The 18,499-nt window shown below is 31.1% G+C and overlaps 1 protein-coding gene across 5 annotated transcripts in view; it reads left to right on the forward strand.

Moving 5' to 3' along the window:
- Window positions 1-18,499, forward strand: part of EPHA6 (EPH receptor A6) — a 730,766-nt gene that overhangs the window by 92,612 nt on the left and 619,655 nt on the right. The window contains exon 3 of one of the 5 annotated variants that reach the window (XM_032489806.1): window positions 18,073-18,192. The exons of the other annotated variants lie outside the window; for them this stretch is intronic. Within the exon in view, the coding sequence (XP_032345697.1) occupies window positions 18,163-18,192 (30 nt within the window). The 5' untranslated portion in view covers window positions 18,073-18,162. The remainder of the gene's footprint in view (window positions 1-18,072; window positions 18,193-18,499) is intronic. 5 annotated transcript variants of the gene reach the window in all.

Genomic DNA, 18,499 nt, shown 5'->3' on the forward strand with positions numbered 1-18,499 from the left:
CTGGTTTTAAGGAGATGCCTTTGTTGACGTTAATCTACTATGAGCCAGAAATAAAGCTTTTGGAGATTAATAAACTGATTGAAGCAGCTGGGAAAGATAAAGAACAGGAATCAAAGGTTTCTTTTGCTTGATATGGATTCAATTAGTGAGCAGTATGGTCTAAGGTTTCAGCAGTAGATACAGAGAGATGTTGACAGACAGACTTTTGATGGCAGATATATTTTTTCATGTTCTTTAAACTGGTTGTTTTTGTCCTGTCGTTATCTTAAAAAAAAAAGTAAATTGGAGAGATTTTTCAGGACAGAGCTTAGTGTCAAGTTAAATTCTTAAAGAATTAGTTTTTAAACTAATATAGTTCATGTGGGTGAGGATCATGTGGGTACACCACTCAGATAATTAAGGGAAAAAACCCCAATAATTTATTTTAATTTCTTAAGCTAGTATACCAGTTTTATAACCTTTGACTTTGCTCTCAAAAATAAGTACCAGCAAAAAATTCTGGCATGAGGAAAAATATATGAATTTTGTTTCATAAATGTATTTCAGTACTTACTTGATTGATTTTTATTATTTTCTGCTATCTCCCTCTTGGCATTTGAAAGTGGCTAATATTCACATATGAGATATTAAACTGGCTGTACAATATATGCATGTTTGTCATAAAAATAACAGTATATATTAGTGTTTCACTTAGTAAGTTTATTTATATTTTACCTCTTTACAGACAGGAATGGGGCAACTGATCATAACACTGTACTTTCTATGCAAATTAATTTGTAACATTGAAACTAAAGATGGAGTAACTTTAATATATTCTAAATATTACATCTTAAGAAGCCTTCACAGTGCCTTTTATGTTAAAGGCACACAATATATATTTTTAATATAAATGAATGAATGAAGTTGAACAACATGACAAATCTCAGTGAACTGTGTAACTCAATAGTTATGTTATGTGAGTAACTGTAACACTGTGGCCTAAAACCTCAGCTTTCTTAATAGTTAACTCTGGATGCGAGTCGTGAATGTTGATTCTGCTGCTGAATTTGTGCTTGACCTTGAGCAAGGTCCTGTGTGTCTCTGGGCATATATATATATATCTTCAATCATACAATGTAGGAGTTGTTCTAGATATGATCTGAGCTTCCACTCTCACGTGGTGTAAGTAGCCCATTTGTTCTTGCACACTCCCACAAATAGCTTGTTAATTACTGAGGATGCCAATCCATCTTTGGATAATTTTAAATACCAGTAAAGTCTTTCTTATCCTGAGCTAAAGTCTCACTTCCTAAGTTTTGCATTGTTCATTGTGGTAAGTGTGCCCTTGGGTACATTCATAGAAATTATTGATGAAAGTGGTATACAGGACTGGACAGGGTATTGTGTTATGGTTACACTTTTTAACAACAGAAAAAATCTGTTTGGTCAGTATCTTTTGGACATGGCCATTCAATTCGTAGTAATCAATTAATTGTCCTTGTGGTTTAGCTAATATGTCTCCATTGTGCACAGAAGGATATCACAGAAATTTGACAGATGCCTTACCAAGTCCTGACTCATTTTGATGGCTGCATTTTCTAGCAAATAAGGACAGGAGAAAGTAGGGAGGGAGAGAAGGAAAAGAAGAAGGGAGGAAGGCAAAAAGGAAGGAATAAGTTATATAGCTAAGACTTGATAATAATCCATAAGATTCTTTATACTCAAGAATTTTGCTTTTACAAGTATCATTTCCTCTACGCTATCAGTTTATCCACGTGCTTAAACATTTCCCCCAAATGTTCTGTAATATCTTCCATGTTTAAAACAATCTTTCTTAATGTTACACTCCTTCACCTCGTCTGTGGTTTGTAGTCAGTGTCTTTTTTTTTTTTTTGCTTACATTCTCACAATTTTCTCTTACAGTCTTTCTCCACTGAAACTGCTTTTATCAACTCTTAAAATTGTTAACTTTGTGTTGCCAAATATTTTGGTCAGTTTGCATTTTATTCACCCTCTCAGAAAAGTTCAACAGAATTGGTCACTGTCTCTCCCCTTTAGTTTATATATGCCATCTTTATTTGACTTCTAGCTTCTTGTACTCCATGTGTTTTCCTTTTATTTTATTGTTCTTTTCTCAGTCAGTAATAACAGGTGATCCCATCTAGTTGGTGGCTTAAATAACATTAATTTAGCATTGTTATTAAAAAGTTTCATCTTTTTTTCCTCATGTTTCCTCTGAATTCCTGACTTTTGAATCTAACTCTGACATCACCACTTAGATGTCTACTGAGAATTCTTAAAGGTCTGTCCAAGATTCCTCTCACATAACAAAAACAAAACGAAACAAAACCCTCTTCCTGAATTGTTCTAGTCTGAGTAAATTTAAGCCATAATTATCTACCCAATTGTGACTCCTCTGTACTATTAAAATATAAATTCAATTTGAACACTTCCTAACATCTTCACCACTACCATCTCAGTCCCGGCCTAGCAATAGCCTGGTAATTGGTCTCTCTTTCTACTTTTTGACTTAATCTCTCCACAGTACCTGCAGTGATCGTTTAAAATTAGATCATACCACTGTTTTGCTTGAAACTTTCAATAGCATCTTTCACTCTATGAGAAAAATTCAAAGACTTAATATATCTCCTGAGGGTTCCATGTGAACAGGGCCAGCCTACCCCTCCAGCCCCACCATCTACCATTCCCTCTGTTGTTCTTTCTGCTCCAGCTATACTAGCCTTCTTCCTAATCTTTGAACTTGCCTTTAAACTTGTTCTTGTCTAGATCTTAAATGTTCCTTTGCTGAAGTTTTCACATGGCTCCTTCCCACATCGTTTTGCCATTTGCTACTAAATATCACCCAACTTGTCCACAGTAGCCTTTCAAATTTATACCTCTTTATTCTCTTACACTCCATTCTGTTCTCCCTAACACTTGTTTATTGTCTGTTTCCACATAACAATGTAAACTCCAAGTCTATCTTGTTTACCTACCCATGCAGAATTTCTGACTCGTAGAAGGAGCACAGTAATTATTGATTGAAATACCGTTGTTTTTCTCTTGAATGAGATATCATTCCATTGCATTTATAATATTTTATGCTTCTAAATGACTTATGAATCATTTTATTTTGATATATTTGCTTAAAATATGATCATGACATTTCAACTTTTTTCTGAAAATAAAGCTGTATTTAGGGGGAAATGCTGATTGCTATTATATTAATATTTTAGCTTTATAAATATTCAACACACATAATTAGAAATATTTAGTTACAATTTTTGAAATTTTTGATTAAATATAATAGAGTAGATATTATAATCATAAAAATTAAAATATTATTATCTATTCTCACCTTGATTATGGTGATGGTTTCATGGGTATATACATATGTATATATTGTATACATTAAATATTTGCAATTTTTTGTATATCAGTTATACCTCAGTAAAACCATTTAAAAATAAAATACCAGGAATGAATTAAATATTTAAAACTTGTACTTTGTGAATATAAGTCAGAAAGTGGATTCTATTTTTGTTCATTCAAATTAAATTTTTTATTCAAAGACACTAAAGCCCCATCTTATTCTTTTTCAAGTTAATCTCACTTTAATGAAAACACATGGTCATTTTTTTTTAAATGTTGAAAGCTTTAACTTCTTGAAAACACTTATGTTAATAGAAAAATTATGGATATATGTAGTAAAATGCACATCAACTTTAAGATAGCAGTTTCCTTTGAGCGTACTCATGGAATAGAGCAGAGGATGTGACCTTTAGTGGTATTTATAAAAATTTATTTTTTTGAAGCAAAAGATATGGAATTAATAAAATCAGAGTTTAACATTTGTTCAGATGTAGTGCTGGGCAAATTCTTGTCTGCTTAATATTATTACTTATAACTTTTGATATGTTTTAAATACTTCTAATTTAAAAAACAAACAATTAAAAATAAAAAAATTTATCTTACTTTTGTCATTTAAATGAATCTGTAACCTGGTAATGATTGTATAAGTTGAGTTAATTTGCTGTTAAATCTATCATTTTTTTTAACTTTTTAAAGGGTTTTAAAATACCTCTTTTATTGTATAGATTAAATGTCTTTTTCACATTATTCCTTCCAAAGTCTTTTGTTTTTCTACCTTCTGTTACCTTTATTCTACTGAATATAGGCTGTCTCAGTTTAGATGCCTAAGAACTGGAACACAAGAAATCTAAAACAGAAAGTAGTTGTCCGAAATAAATTTAAATAATTTAAACATGGATGGAGTATACATAAATGAAATACATTTAAAAAGGAAAAAAATAAGATTCATCTTCCAAAAGTTCCTGTTGTTTTTTGTTTGTTTGTTTGTTTTTTAATTTCGTTACTGTCAGTGGTATCAATCTTCTCTTTCTTTTTAGAGTTTTTACTTCTGACCCCATTCAGTCAGTCCTTAAGTACACATAATGCAACCCTTTTATGATGCTTTAGGTTTGGTCTAAAATTTGTTTGCCCTAAAGGAGAGTCCTGTCATGCTGAAGTGAATAAAATTAGTGGGATGTGCCTTCTGAGTAAGTCAGGAACCAATTGTCAATCAATAGTGAAAACAATAGATTTAGCCTCATGAAATGTATAGACTGGCAGGAGATGGAGAACAGTGAATAGGAAATTACAATATTGTAGGTTAGATGTGTTGATATGAAAATACCAGCTACTGTGAAATAATGGAGGAAGCACCTACTCCAGTTAAGGAGTTTAAGGAAAACTTCTTAGGATAAGTAGCATCTAATTGGAGACCTGAAGCCTGGATAGGATTTTGCCAGATGAGAGGTAGAAAGGCAAATTTTTTCAGAAATAATCACAAATCCTGAAGCAGGTGAGATTACAGTTATTTAAACAATGGAAGCATGCTAGCAGCATGGTTTTGAGAGAGGGAAAGGCAGTGTAAAATGGAACTGGAAAAGTATCCAAGAGGAGTTTTCAAAGGCCTTGTGTGTGCCACATTAAATAAAAATGGATTTTATTTCAAGGGATAAAATGTGGATTTTATTCCAAGGGAGTGATGTAGTCCAATTTACATTTAAGGGAGATTACTGTGGCTGCAAAGCCTGCTCCATCTTACTGTATATTATTCACTTTAAATTTGTTTTAGAGAAGAATTCTCTTAATATCCCAAACCTGATCATATCCCTCATTTAGCACTTTGCACTTCATCATCAGAGTGCATGTATAAGTGTAATAAAATAGTAAATTGTGGGATAAAATAGTAAATTGTGTGATTCTCCTCCTGGATCATAATCTCTGAGATGGTGGACACCAAACTCTCTGGTTTATTGCTGTATCCTCAGCATCTGTCTCAAATCCTTTTATAGAGTATGTGCTCAATAAGTATATATATTGAATGAATAATCTATAGAGGCCTAATTATCAAGAATAAAATAGTTTTCAAGATTAATTAACAATTTAGCTAAAGATAACTAAAAACTAGTATTGATTTTAAACTTTTTTTCTCATTCTTACAATGCGTTTAACAAACAATTATCGAGGGCCTTCCTATACTAAGTATTGTGATACAAACTAAGGAAAGTAAGTGATTAAGTGTGAATAATAAATATTTTTAGAATTAATGGCTACCGTTCAAGCAAGGTATTTTGGAGAGGTACACTCAACAATACTAAATATGCAGCTAAAAATATAGATTTATTGCTCCTATTCCAACTTAAAAAAAGGTTTTATGTTTTATAAATCTTTTGTATTCCTGAAGCTACATGTCAACTTTTAAGTGATTTTTTTATGTCAGTATGGAAAAAATTGCCAGAGCAGGGCTTCTTTTAAAGTATAATTACAGACTTGCTGTTGGTAAGTTGTTAAGAAATTATCCTAAAAAGAGTAGGAGGTATTGATGAATTGGAAATAGCTACCTTTTACTATTCATAAAAATTGACTTAATTTTCTCGATCAATGATAAGTGATTCTCTGTTTAGGAAAGTTTTAGGTTGTGTAAAAATAAACGTTTTTGACTGGAAAAGTAAATACAATTTTAGAATCTGTTAATAATTGTGTTTTTAAAAAGACATTCTGCTTATGATCAGCAGCCACAAATGTTGTGATAAAAATACCTGAATTCAGAAGGACCTGTTTAGAATTTTGGTTTCCAAACTGGATATATTACATTGAAAAATTTATCAGGAAATTCATTTCAGCTCTTGAAGTTATAGTTTGTGGTTTAAAAAGAACAGGAGTTACAGACAACCCAACTCAGTTAATTTATGCTGTGCATGAAGAAAAAAAAGTTTTTTAATCAGATGATTAATATATATTTATGGAGCCTAGAAGAAGCTTAGTCCAGACATGTTCTAGCAATTCTTGTCAAAGAGATTTTGGAGCAGAACATTTTGTACAGGCTCCCATCAAGAAGGTTAATGTTTGAGCTTATAAAGCAAATGACCCGAGAATCCTACCATGTGATTTGAGTTCTACTTTACTGAAAAAAAAATTTATGGCTATAAAACTTTTAAATTGTTCATCATTATGTCACTGATACTATAATATTTTATGCTGTCTGCACCAGGGGAAAGTAGGAAGTTAGTTAACTATTTTGGATTCTTAAAAATGAGTACTTTATAGAGTTAACCATTGTCCTGATTTTATGAAACGGCACTTTGAGAGTTATTTTAGCATTTTCAAAGATGGTTTACCTCAATTTGTTTTGCCAGTCTTTATTCTAATGATATGGTCAGTTACTTAGTAATATTTCTTACTTGTTTTTAAAAATGTTTAGATTTCAGCTTATTAGGTGAGGGATGACCAAAAACAAATTGCAGTGATTTGAAAGCATACTGTATGAGTTTTGATTCATTATTTCACATTCTTATCTACTTAATTTTCTGAATAAAAAGCAAGTTTCTATGAGGGAAAAAGGGTTTCTTTTTTTTTTTTTAACATTACATAATGAATTAAATGTGTTCCTGGATTAATTTTTAAAGTAAATTAAATAAATGAGGAAATATTATTTTAATAAAATATCTGTCAAAATTTTTTAATGTAAGCAGGCAAATTTTATAGTTAACATAAAACCAAATGTAAGTTATCCCTCATTCACTATAGTACATTATTCATAAGTAAGATAAGGGCATCAATAGTATGTAGTCATTTTTAATAAGTGTATAATTGAAAAAAATGACCACTGTTTGCAAAGTTTAAAGGTATATTAAAATTTTTACACTACTATAAGCAGTAAATAATTAGCACATTGAAAGACTATTCTGAAAACTAGGAAAATATGATAAAGTATTATGAACTTCAAAGTTAGAGGATCTTTTTGGGAATGATGATAGCCCTAGATTCAGATTTGAGAGCAAGGAGTAAATTTAAACATCTGTACATACAATAAATAATCAAAGAAGTTTTAGGGAAAATTCAATTAAAGTTTATGACAGGATAATAGATTTCATAGAAATTTGTAGAAGTACATTAGGATTATCTACAAAGGAATGTTGTCTCTTGCTTAAAAATGATTCATTTAGGCATTTCATTTAATTTAGCTTTAGGGAGTTTTTTTATATTTATGTCTATTTCAATAAGAAACTATCTTTCTTCAGTCTACTGAGGCACGGATTATAATTGACTGTAATAACTTTTACGTATTGGGTACTATTTAAAGTTTCATAGATCTAAAAGCCTATGCCTTTGGCCAAAGTAGAAATGTGTGTCCATCTCTACTAATAATTTTCTTAATATTTTTTCATTTGATAAATCACTTTGCCTCAAGCTCTTTCTGCTAATAAGTACAGTGTGGATTTTTAAAAAATTTCCCATGCTATTTTGTCCAAGTATCATCCTACTTCATAGAAGAATAAAAGGACTGCATAAAATCATTGTACATTTCTGAATGTAGGTCTGTAGTTTGTGAAGTTCTGCTTTGCCAGTTCCCCTGGTATTTGATTCAAATAATCATTCAAAAAAAGTTTTTTTTGCTAGTAGCATGTACAAAACTAAAATCATAGGGAAACAAAATCAACAGAATACATTATCTAAAGTAAGCAAAGATATCCTAAACACTAATCAAAATACTTGCATTACAAATTAAGAAACAAGGGGAAAGACAACAGAAGTTGATTTTATCTTATGCTTCTCATCACAATAAATAGCTGGTGGAAAAAATATTCCTAAAATTTATCAAAATATTTTGTGTTCATGTGAATTTTCTTTATAAGTGATTCATTTTCCTACAACAAAAGATCTTTAAACTTTAAAATAAAACCAAGTTAACTGATGAGAAGAGTGCAAAGAATTTAAGGGTATAATTCTCATCTATATATTAGATAAATAAGAAAAATTCCCTTCCCTTCTCTACAGTGTAGAGAAAGTAGCAGAAAATATTAAGCACGGTGAAAATATACCTTTGCTTATTCACTTACTCATTTCACAGTGTGTTGACTGAATGCCTATGTAGTGCGGAAGACCTGCTCTTCAGGAGTTTTTAAAGGCTAGTATCAAACACCTTTGGGTAATTAAGTTCCATTTACAAAAATAAACAAACCTATAAACATATTTCATTTCGTTCTTGTGTTGATATACAGCATTTCTTATGTGACTTAATTATTCCAGAAACCTTTGAGGACTTCCTGTATAGTTTTATTTATGATTGTGTATGTGTGTGTCTTTAATACATTGTATCTTAATATGTATATACATTTTAGGATGCATGTATTTTTGTGTTTCTTCAGGAAGTCCTGCACCTCCCATTTAATAAAATAGCTCCATAAAGTAGCTTCAACTAATAAAATTTTTTTGTTCTCTGTAATAAAAATTGGAATAATTAAAATTTAGAGTCATCATGAAATAAAAATAATTTGTTTCAGTTTTGAACAGAATTTGAGGTACAGGTTTATGTAGTCTTTAAGAGGAAGAAAGTTTTATTTAATCCAAAATTTTATGGATTACCACATGTATTAACTTCAAGACAGCTTCTACCCAGAATTCTTTAAGGCCATTAATTACCTATATAAGAAAAAGAAAGTACTTCTAATACAGATATCCAACAATACTTTCTTTGTTTAGACTAATTATGTTTTGCTCTAAGACTGAGAATTATACATATAACTTTATCTAGAAGATTATTTAGGGAGATATATATGATAAAAACTCAACTGTGATACTTTTACATGTGATTTTAATTTTGTTTATGACTAGCACTACAATGAGAACATGTTACTTTCTAAAGGTGATAAAATCATGTGATAATGAAAAATTAGTAAACACTTTTTTCTAGATCGTACATGAATAGAGGAACATATTAGTTAACTATGTAAATCATTTTACATGTTTATTTTTCATGTATATTATGATACTGTTTTTCAAATACATTTATTATGTTTGGCTAATTTTTTTTTAATTTAAAAAATATCCGGGAAATAAAACATACCATTTTTCAAATCATGCATTTTTATGATGTTTTTCTCCTTATGTAGGTTGTTAAAATATTCATGATTGTCATGACTGGGCAATGGCTAATCTCTCAATGCCTTTATATAGCTCTTAGATTAGAATAACCAAAGTATACTAAATAAATTAATTTTCAGAAAGGATTTTGAAATTCATTGAAAACTCCTAACTTTTAATGCATTGTGTGTATATATGTGATAACATAGAAGCCAGTTGAATGGAGCTTCTGTTGGCCAAGATTGTGAAAATTTAAGTATCATAAAGAATAATGACTGAAGTTGATTTAAATAAATTGTCTATTAAACTCCTTCAGTCTACCTTGATATGAGAGAGACAGAGAGAGAAAGTGGAGAAAAAAAAAAGAGTCTTACATTTGATGACAGCTATTACACCAAATGCTTACTCAAAATATTTGTAATTAAAGAAAAGAATTAAGTATTTAATTTCATTTTCCTGTAGGAACGCTATTTCTGGGTTACCAGATGGCCTCAGTTCATGAGAGACAGTTTTTCATTACAGAATAATTCCTCCTACTAAATAAAGAAGAAATGATAGAATTAGAAAATCACCATTTTTCAAAACCTAATGGAATAATTAATTCAGCAAAGGTTGTCTGGGATATTAAAGTCACTAGATGAAATATTTGGGGAAAAGAATTTTCAGGTTGGAAAAGAGAGACAGCCAAGTGCATGATGTAGACCTTGATTGGTTATGTAGGTAAACTTGAAAATTGACTATATTTTTAGATAACACTAAAAAATCACTGTCAATTTTATTAGATATGACAGTGGTATTATGTCTATGTAGGAAACTGTATTTTTCAAAGAATGTGTTTAAGTAGAATGTTATAGCTGAGATTTACTTTAAAAAATTAAAGTGGTAAAAAATACGATACTTGTAATTAAATGTAAATAATGCAGCTCATGCAACTTTATATCCTCCTGTATTCTTTCTTATTTTGGGGGAAAATGTTCAAAATCAAATAGCTGAAAAAATGCTAGAGAATACACTTTAATTATCCAACCTACCTTTTGCATTTTATTTCTTTATCAAAAATCTATAAAGAGAGAACTTTCCCCCTAGTATTTAACATACATATTTCACATTACTTAAACCACATGAATTATAAATAATGAAAAAATGATGAATGTTCAAGAGGATTAATCTAACATTCAGAAAGAAATTAAATTGCCTTAGTACATCTTCTTTCTACTAATAAAATATTTAATTATTAGAATGCCAGGTTTCCAAAGTCGTAAACTTTTATTTTCTATTCACTTATTGTTACATTTCTTTAGCTAAAGATGTTTATATAAACTTCAGGGTTTTTTTCTACTTTTAGAATGCGTACTTTACGACAGATAAATACCTAGCTTTTTAGGATTCGTCTGCCTCTACTTCGGTTTTCCTATTTCTCCAAATGAAATTAGTCACATTATTACAGAATTATCTTGTAATTCTACAGTTTCATTAACACCTGGCAAGAAATGGGAAAACAGGAGAGATTCAGGATTAAGTTGCAGATCACTGAAAGCAGAGGCAGTGTGGGACATATGAATGTTTTTTGGAAAAGAAGAATTTAATGTGAAATTATAGGGATACAGAGTAAGTTTATGACTGTACATTTTAACTTGAAATTGGAGTTAAAGTTAAGTATGTGAAACAATCATCTAGTTGTAGATTGAGGAGTCAGACAAGGGAGAATATAGATACTTGTTTCTGTTTTGGAGTACCATAAATAATACTGTGATTATCATCCTGTCATAGATTGGGAAATAACCAGACAACAGTTGTCATTGTTTGTAAGAAATAGGTTTATTTCTATGTTATTTTATGACAAAATTTTTTATAATAATTGATGGAAAAGGCTGTGAGGTGAGTTGAGGTGACGCAGTATTTTAAAGTAGCAAACAAGTGTAAGATCCCTTATATCAAAAATCACATTACTTATTACTGTTTCTACAAATATCAGAATATTATGGCATTTCCTTTTCCATACATTCCTGAGTGCACACACAAACACACACACTCACAGAAGCACACGATATTGTCTGCTAGTTTGGTTTTCTTGAAGCAGTTAGCAGAGTCTATGCAGGTGAACTTTTCCAAGGAAAGAACTTTTGCAAAATAAGGATCTACAGCCAACCACATGAAATCCATAAGGAACAGTAATAATTTAAAGTATTTTCCTCAGTAAGCCTTAAAAGTAGATTTTATTTACATCTGGATAATCTGCAAACTTGTTAACTTTTGATACTAATCACTGTTAGAAGTAAGTCATACAAAGGCAGAGGTTTTTATGTGCTTTGCTCACTGCTGTGCCAAAAATTACTTGGCAAATATGAACACGAAATTAATAATTACACTTCCATCGGCACCATGTAAGAATATGCTTCACCAAAGCTAGTAAGTTTTAAAAAAAATAGTGTGAAATCCTCTGGTAAGATTGCTTGGAATGATGCAAATGTGGATACTTAGATACCATACCTTTGGCAAATCGTTCCCATTTATGCACCAAGCTCACCCTCGTAATTTACAAACCTGTCCTGCAGACCCACGTTTTTTCAGTTGTTTTTTCTGAACTTTGAACATATAGCATTAACATTGGGTTTTATTACATTAGCCAATTTAATAGACTAAAACTGTTTTGATTTGCAGTACTTTGCTTGCTAGTTGGTTATTGGAATTGACCACTGGTATTTCTTTTTCATAAATTGTGTGATCATGCCTTTTACTAGCTCTCAGAATTTCTCCATGGCCCTTGCTTTTTAGCTCTTTCCTATGTCTTTGAACTTCAGTACTTCATATAATTTTAATGACCATTAGCTAAGTATTTCATCCTTTGAGACCGATTCCATATCTTCATCCTACTCTGCCACATCCAGAAAAAAAATGCAGTATCTACAACCTATCCTAAAAGAGGAATAGCATAAAGAAAACAATGATGTTGTAATATTGTATTTATAAAATGTACAAAAGAAACAGAAGCCACCTTATGAACATCACTTGGTAAATTGTAATATTTATACTTTTCAAGAAGTACTTTAAGATCGTAATTATTTTTTTTTTAATTTGGTGCCCTAGACTTTCAAATAACTCAAATATCTAATATCTTCCAGAATTTAATGCTGTTGTTAATTCAGCATGAACTGTTCTTCCAACAACTTTACTACTTTTATAACAATTTATAAAATAACTCATATATTTTCAGAACAAATTATATCTGTAATTAAAATCTCTCAAGTTCATAATTTAAAAAGCAAGCTATAGTTTTCTTTATATTTCTCTTTCTTGGAATTTACTAAGCTTCCTGAAACTACGGGTTTCTCTATGATGAAATTTAGAAATTTTTTTGTTATCCTTTTTCAGATAATATTTCTGCCCCAATCTCTCTTCTGTCTCTATCTGGGACTCCAAAAACATGTATGCAAGACTACTTCATGCTGACCCTCGGGTCATTGAGCTTTTATTCCCTTTTCTCTTTTTCAAATCTCTTTTTTTCTTTATATTCCTCAGTGTGGATGATTTCTATTAACCTGTATGTCAGGTTCAATGATCCTTTTTTCTATTTTGTCCAATATGCTTTAAATCTCATCCAGTGGATTCTTTTATTTCAGATATTGCATTGTTCAATTCCAGAATTTTTCTTGGTTGTTTTGCTTTGCTTTGTTTTGTTCTGCAGTTTTTATATCTCTCCTGACTCAATGTAGTCATCTTTTCTTGTAGATTTTTTCATAGATTTATCATAACTATTTCAAACTCCTCTTCACTAATTTCAGCAACTGGTTTGTCTGTTTCAACTGACAGATTTTTCTCTTGATACAGTGTCTTATTTTCCTATTTCTTCACATGTTCAGTAAATTCTTATTTTATACAGGACATTATGGATGATACATAGTTATCATCCTTTGGTACCTGGGGGGATCAGTCCCGGGAGTCCCCGAGAACACCAGTATCCACAGATGCTCAAGTCCCTATTACATAAAATGGCATTGTAAAATGCATACATATATTTATTGAAAAAATCAGCATGTAGGTGGTCCTGTGCAGTTCAAACCTGTGTTGTTCGCGAGTCTCTGGATATTGTGATTTTCCTCTAAAACTTTTGAGTTTTCTTCTGTCAGGCAATTACGTTACTCACAAATCACCTTGACTTTTTTGGAAGCTTAGTTTTAGGCTTTGTTAGGGTTATTTCGCTCTATTACGGTTTTGTACTTGGTTGTAGAGACAATCCCTTAGTCTGAGACAAGGTCTTTATTTCTAAGGCATGACTTTTCTGGTCTTCAGTGGAAAGCTGGAGTGTTTACAAAGCCTCTGAATTTGTCAGGACTTGAAATACAACCTTACCTTCTTTGGGGTGGGCAGCTGCTAAAATCTCTAGTCAGCTTTTTCAGGCTTTCATCTCTTTTCCTCTGGGTGTCTTTCCCAGAACAAGAGCAGTTTGAGTTAACTAAGGCTTCCGGGGTATGTATATGCACCTTTTGGACTCCCCCTTCTCCAGCTCTCCACCGCTGCACCCCAACACCCAATTTCCAGCTGCTCTGTAAGCGAAAAAGTCCAACCTCTGATTCCTCAATAGGGTCAGGGTCAAAAAACCTGCAGCTTCCAGCTTGAGCTCTTTCTGTTCCCTTCCAGCCACCCCACCCCTTATATTATAGACTGAGAAATACGCTTAATGTAGATGGGATGTCTAAAATGTGTGATACTTTTCTTTTCAAGGATCTTATCTCCTTTAGTTTCTGCCTCCCTTAAGTCTCTTCCAGTTCCCTCATCCTTTGCCATTTCCAGAGTTTATTCCTTTTATTAACAAAAGACAGTCCAACATAAGCTATATTCTGCCATTATCAGAAATTGAAAATATCCCAGAATAGTATTTTCAGCAGTCTTTTAAAATAGCTAATACCTCATGCTAATATTTAAAACCATAGAGCTATAAGACTTTATCTTTTAAGATATATTTTGTGACTTTAAAAGTTTGTGTTTTTGAAGTGTCCCCCCTCTTCTTAGTTACCATCTTATCATGATTTCATGTTACTTTCACCTTCTGCCAATATCATATGTAGATATTATTATTTATACTTTAATTTCTTTGAGGGGGGCAATTCTGGATATCTTTAATATCAGGCCATACAATCAAATGAAATTTAATCTTAGCACAAATTTTTGCTTTATTTTTAGATCAGAAAGGTAGTTCACTAAAAATGCACTGGAGTCATCACTCCAGGATAGAATATTTAGATTAGGAAACTCCCAGGGTGCCAGGAGTATTGCTGTACCTATCAGAAGTCTCCTAACGGGGATATGAGGAGAGGATGGATTAGCGTCCTTTCATGCCCAAAACTTAAGGTCCTAGCTTCGTGTATACCTGAAAGCATTTCAAAACTAGCAAGTGCTTGATCATCTCCTACTCCTACTCATTACTAAACTTAAACTATGTACACTTAGATTTTGAAATTGCTGAGAGATTCCAGGTATTTGCAGTGGCAGCTCAGAAGAAAATTTACCCATTTTTCTACCATAAGCCTCTGCCATTGCCACACACTGTATTTTTCAGTGTCAGCCAATGTTATTTAAAGTGTACAGTGGAGAGAGATGTCCCATGATGGTTTCACTAAAAAGGAATATAGCATACCATTCCTGGTAGGTATTCCTAAATTAAAATAAGGTTTTAAAGACTGAAATATTTTTTCAATTATAGAAATAAGCAGTCCAAGTACAAACACACAAAACATTTAAATTGGACATTCTCAGATTTTCCAGAATATACTGTACCAAGGAATCCTTTTTGGTTATTGTAGTTAGTCCTACCTGCTGCAGTGCAGAATTGTTCAGTGGGGCACTCTTAAATTCAGTTTGGTCTCAGTTCCTACTTATAACCCTAACAGTTGTCTTATACTGGTTCTGTGTTGCCCTCTGAGCTAACTTAGACACACACTGGTAATATAAAATTTACCTTTTAATAACCAGCTAATTGCATTAATCTTTATTTTATTCTCTAACAATGTTTATAATTAACAGAGTTCATGAGCTTGCTATCATTCTCCTGTCTTTTTTGTTTACTCATTTTAATCCTTGAGGATTCATTATGCTTAGAAAATTTCACCTTCTTTCCTTCAAGCTGCAGTTTATATTCCATCTCTTATAAGATACTGTCTTAAATTGTCTAAAACAGTTTCGTACTCAATATTTAAATGTCGCTAAGATCAACTAGTATTGTGTGTCATGTCTACCTAATTGTTGTTGTAATCTTCCAGTGAGAAAAGGAATTTGCCACTTTTCTCCTATTACAGCACCTGTGGCTTGTGAAACCTATATTTAATTACTAAATCATGGAAAATAAAGTTTTCACTGATTTCACCTGTATAATATACCTAGTTTATACATCATGACTTTGAGAAGGTTTCTATTTTGGATTGTCCTTCTATTTAGTGACAAACTTTTATCTGCTTCTATTTTATTCTCCAAATCTGAATCTTTTAATTCTATTTGTCTGCACTAAGTAGCAACCCATTGGCCAGAAACTTACGGAAATCAAATTAATTTTACTATTACTGTGTATTTTGACTTTGCATCTTCAAATTTGAAAGATATATTTTAACATTGAATCTTTTATGAACTCTTGTGGACTCTTATAAACTGTTTTTTTCTTTTAGATAAGTCGAAGGAATTTCATTTGTGTCTGTGAGCACTTTTAATTCAACAGGTTTTGTGATTGTTCAGTGTTAAATGTCCGCAATATTATGTTGATGAACACCTTCAGCTTATGTTTCTGTCATTAAACTGTAGATTTCTTCCCCACAATATGTTGTTATTGTTCATGCTATAGTAAGTTACTAGTAGAGTTTCCCTTTCAAATTGTAAAATATATTTTCTGGTTTACTGAGGTTTTTTTTCATAGAGGGAAATAAATTCTCTCGTATTTAAGCTACAAAGGAGATTATTTGTATACTTCACTCTGACTGACTAGACTATTTTGATTTTTAATTTAAAGGCATGGGGGTCAGTGTTAATTTCTATCAGGTTTTCCTTCCTTACAGCTTTAGTCTTCGTTTCTGTTTTTAGAATTTATGCTAAAAGATTAATTTTAATTTTATCTTGCTCTGCCATTATTAAAGGAATTACGTTAACACATTTGGGTTTTCTAATCTTAGTAGTAAATTATCATTTTCATAAGTGATAATTTGTTTTTTTAGAACTATTTTCAGCACACCTCATTATTTTTTAACTGTAGCTTTGAAATAACCAAATACATGTTTCTAGAATAATCAGACAAAAAATATCAAGGAAATAGATATTTCTATTGATTTTGTGTTTTGTCAAGCTAGCTACATGTTGAGTAACTATAATTTTACTATATGTGTAACTATGTCATGGACATATGGAAAGTGGGTATAGAAATATTTGTAAAAATTAATTTATAACATTTATATTACTTTACAGAGTCTTCAAGTATTAGTGAACTTTAAAGTTATAAATTTAAAAATGTACAATTAGGAGGGCAAATGTGCTTGAAATAAATATTAACAAATTAAGTACCATAAAAGTGTCTTTTTCTAAAGAAGTTTTAATGCTAAATATGGAAACATAAGGTGGAAAAGAAGTCCTTTAAATATGGTGGCTTTAAATATTATTTTTGTTCTTGGAATTATAAAACATAACTTTGTTCATTACCTGTTTTTTATGTACTAGAACCATGAAGAATGGTGGTGCCATTTACAGTTTATACCTACTTTCAGTCATAATAACTGAAATTAAATATATTGATTCTCTAATGTCTACCCAAGCCCTGTGTAGGCTTAAATGATTCAGGAACACTAAGAGCATTTACATTAGTGGTTACTGTTTTAGCAACCTCTCTTCCTTTAAGTATTTTTCACCATGTTCGTTTTCACTAAACCTGAAGACAGTACTCATATTAACATTTTTATACATTTTAGAAAACAACTAACTAAATCATCAGTAGTTTTACTACATGTCAGATAGTCAGTATTGGGGAAAAATCAAATTAAAAATATTTTGCATATTGTAACTATTTACATTGATCTTTGAAACAAATTAAGGGTGATATATTCCTACCAACATACAATCTTATTTTTTTCATTCAAGGTTAGAAATGTAATCAACAATATTTTAAGTTTGGTAAACACATGCAACTATTATATATATTACATATATATGTGAAACTATTGTATATAGTACACATGGAAATAATTTTTACTTATCCTTAATAAACAATGCATTTAATATTTTCTCATCTGTGTAAGAACATGCTATATTTTAATATTTTTTAAAAATCCAGCTTATAAAGATAGCATATCAAAATTAGATTGCCCTGAAGAAACATACTTCATTTTGTATAACAGGAATCATGCTAAATAGTTCAGCTTTCCTTAGAAATCGTTTTTACTTATGCATAGTTCTAAGGATGCTTCAGATCTGACTCAGACATGCACATTTTCAAATATAACTTGATTTGAGTTAATATAATGTAATTATATTTATCTTGAGAATATTGTTGATTTGACATAGGAAGACTCATTAGTGAAAATGAATACGTAATGTCATACCGTTTAACACCTTCACCATGCAAAGTTGCTAAAACAGTATGGAAAAAACCTCCTAAGGAAAATTTGATATAGCTTTCCTATGCTTTTCCAGACCTATTTTCAACACTGCTAAAAGGGGGGAAAATTCAAGAAGGCACTGAAGAGACCACCTCACCAGACCCCGCTGTTACTTCTCCTCTGGATGTACATGCTGCAGCTCCATAGGAGCCAGGTTGGAAAAGTTTCTAGGAAAAAACATGTTCATTAATGGCATATATTTTTAAGTAGAAAGATTCTTTTTCTATGGGAGTTTGTCTTTCTAGGCCTCAGAGTTAAGAACATTAAAAAGCCCATATTTTTAGTTTGAATGTAACATTTATTTCTTAATTGTTATTTTTTTAAAATATCGATGATAAGCATCTGGCTTCTTAAAAATTTTTTTGAAATGTAATGGTTCCAAAGTATGCAAAATTAATTAATTAGAAAACGCTGTGGTTCTGTTTTATATGAACTTAAAAAAAATCAAGCTGTTACTAATC

This window comes from Camelus ferus, chromosome 1 (genome assembly GCF_009834535.1).
Source record: "Camelus ferus isolate YT-003-E chromosome 1, BCGSAC_Cfer_1.0, whole genome shotgun sequence".
Classification (NCBI taxonomy): domain Eukaryota; kingdom Metazoa; phylum Chordata; class Mammalia; order Artiodactyla; family Camelidae; genus Camelus; species Camelus ferus.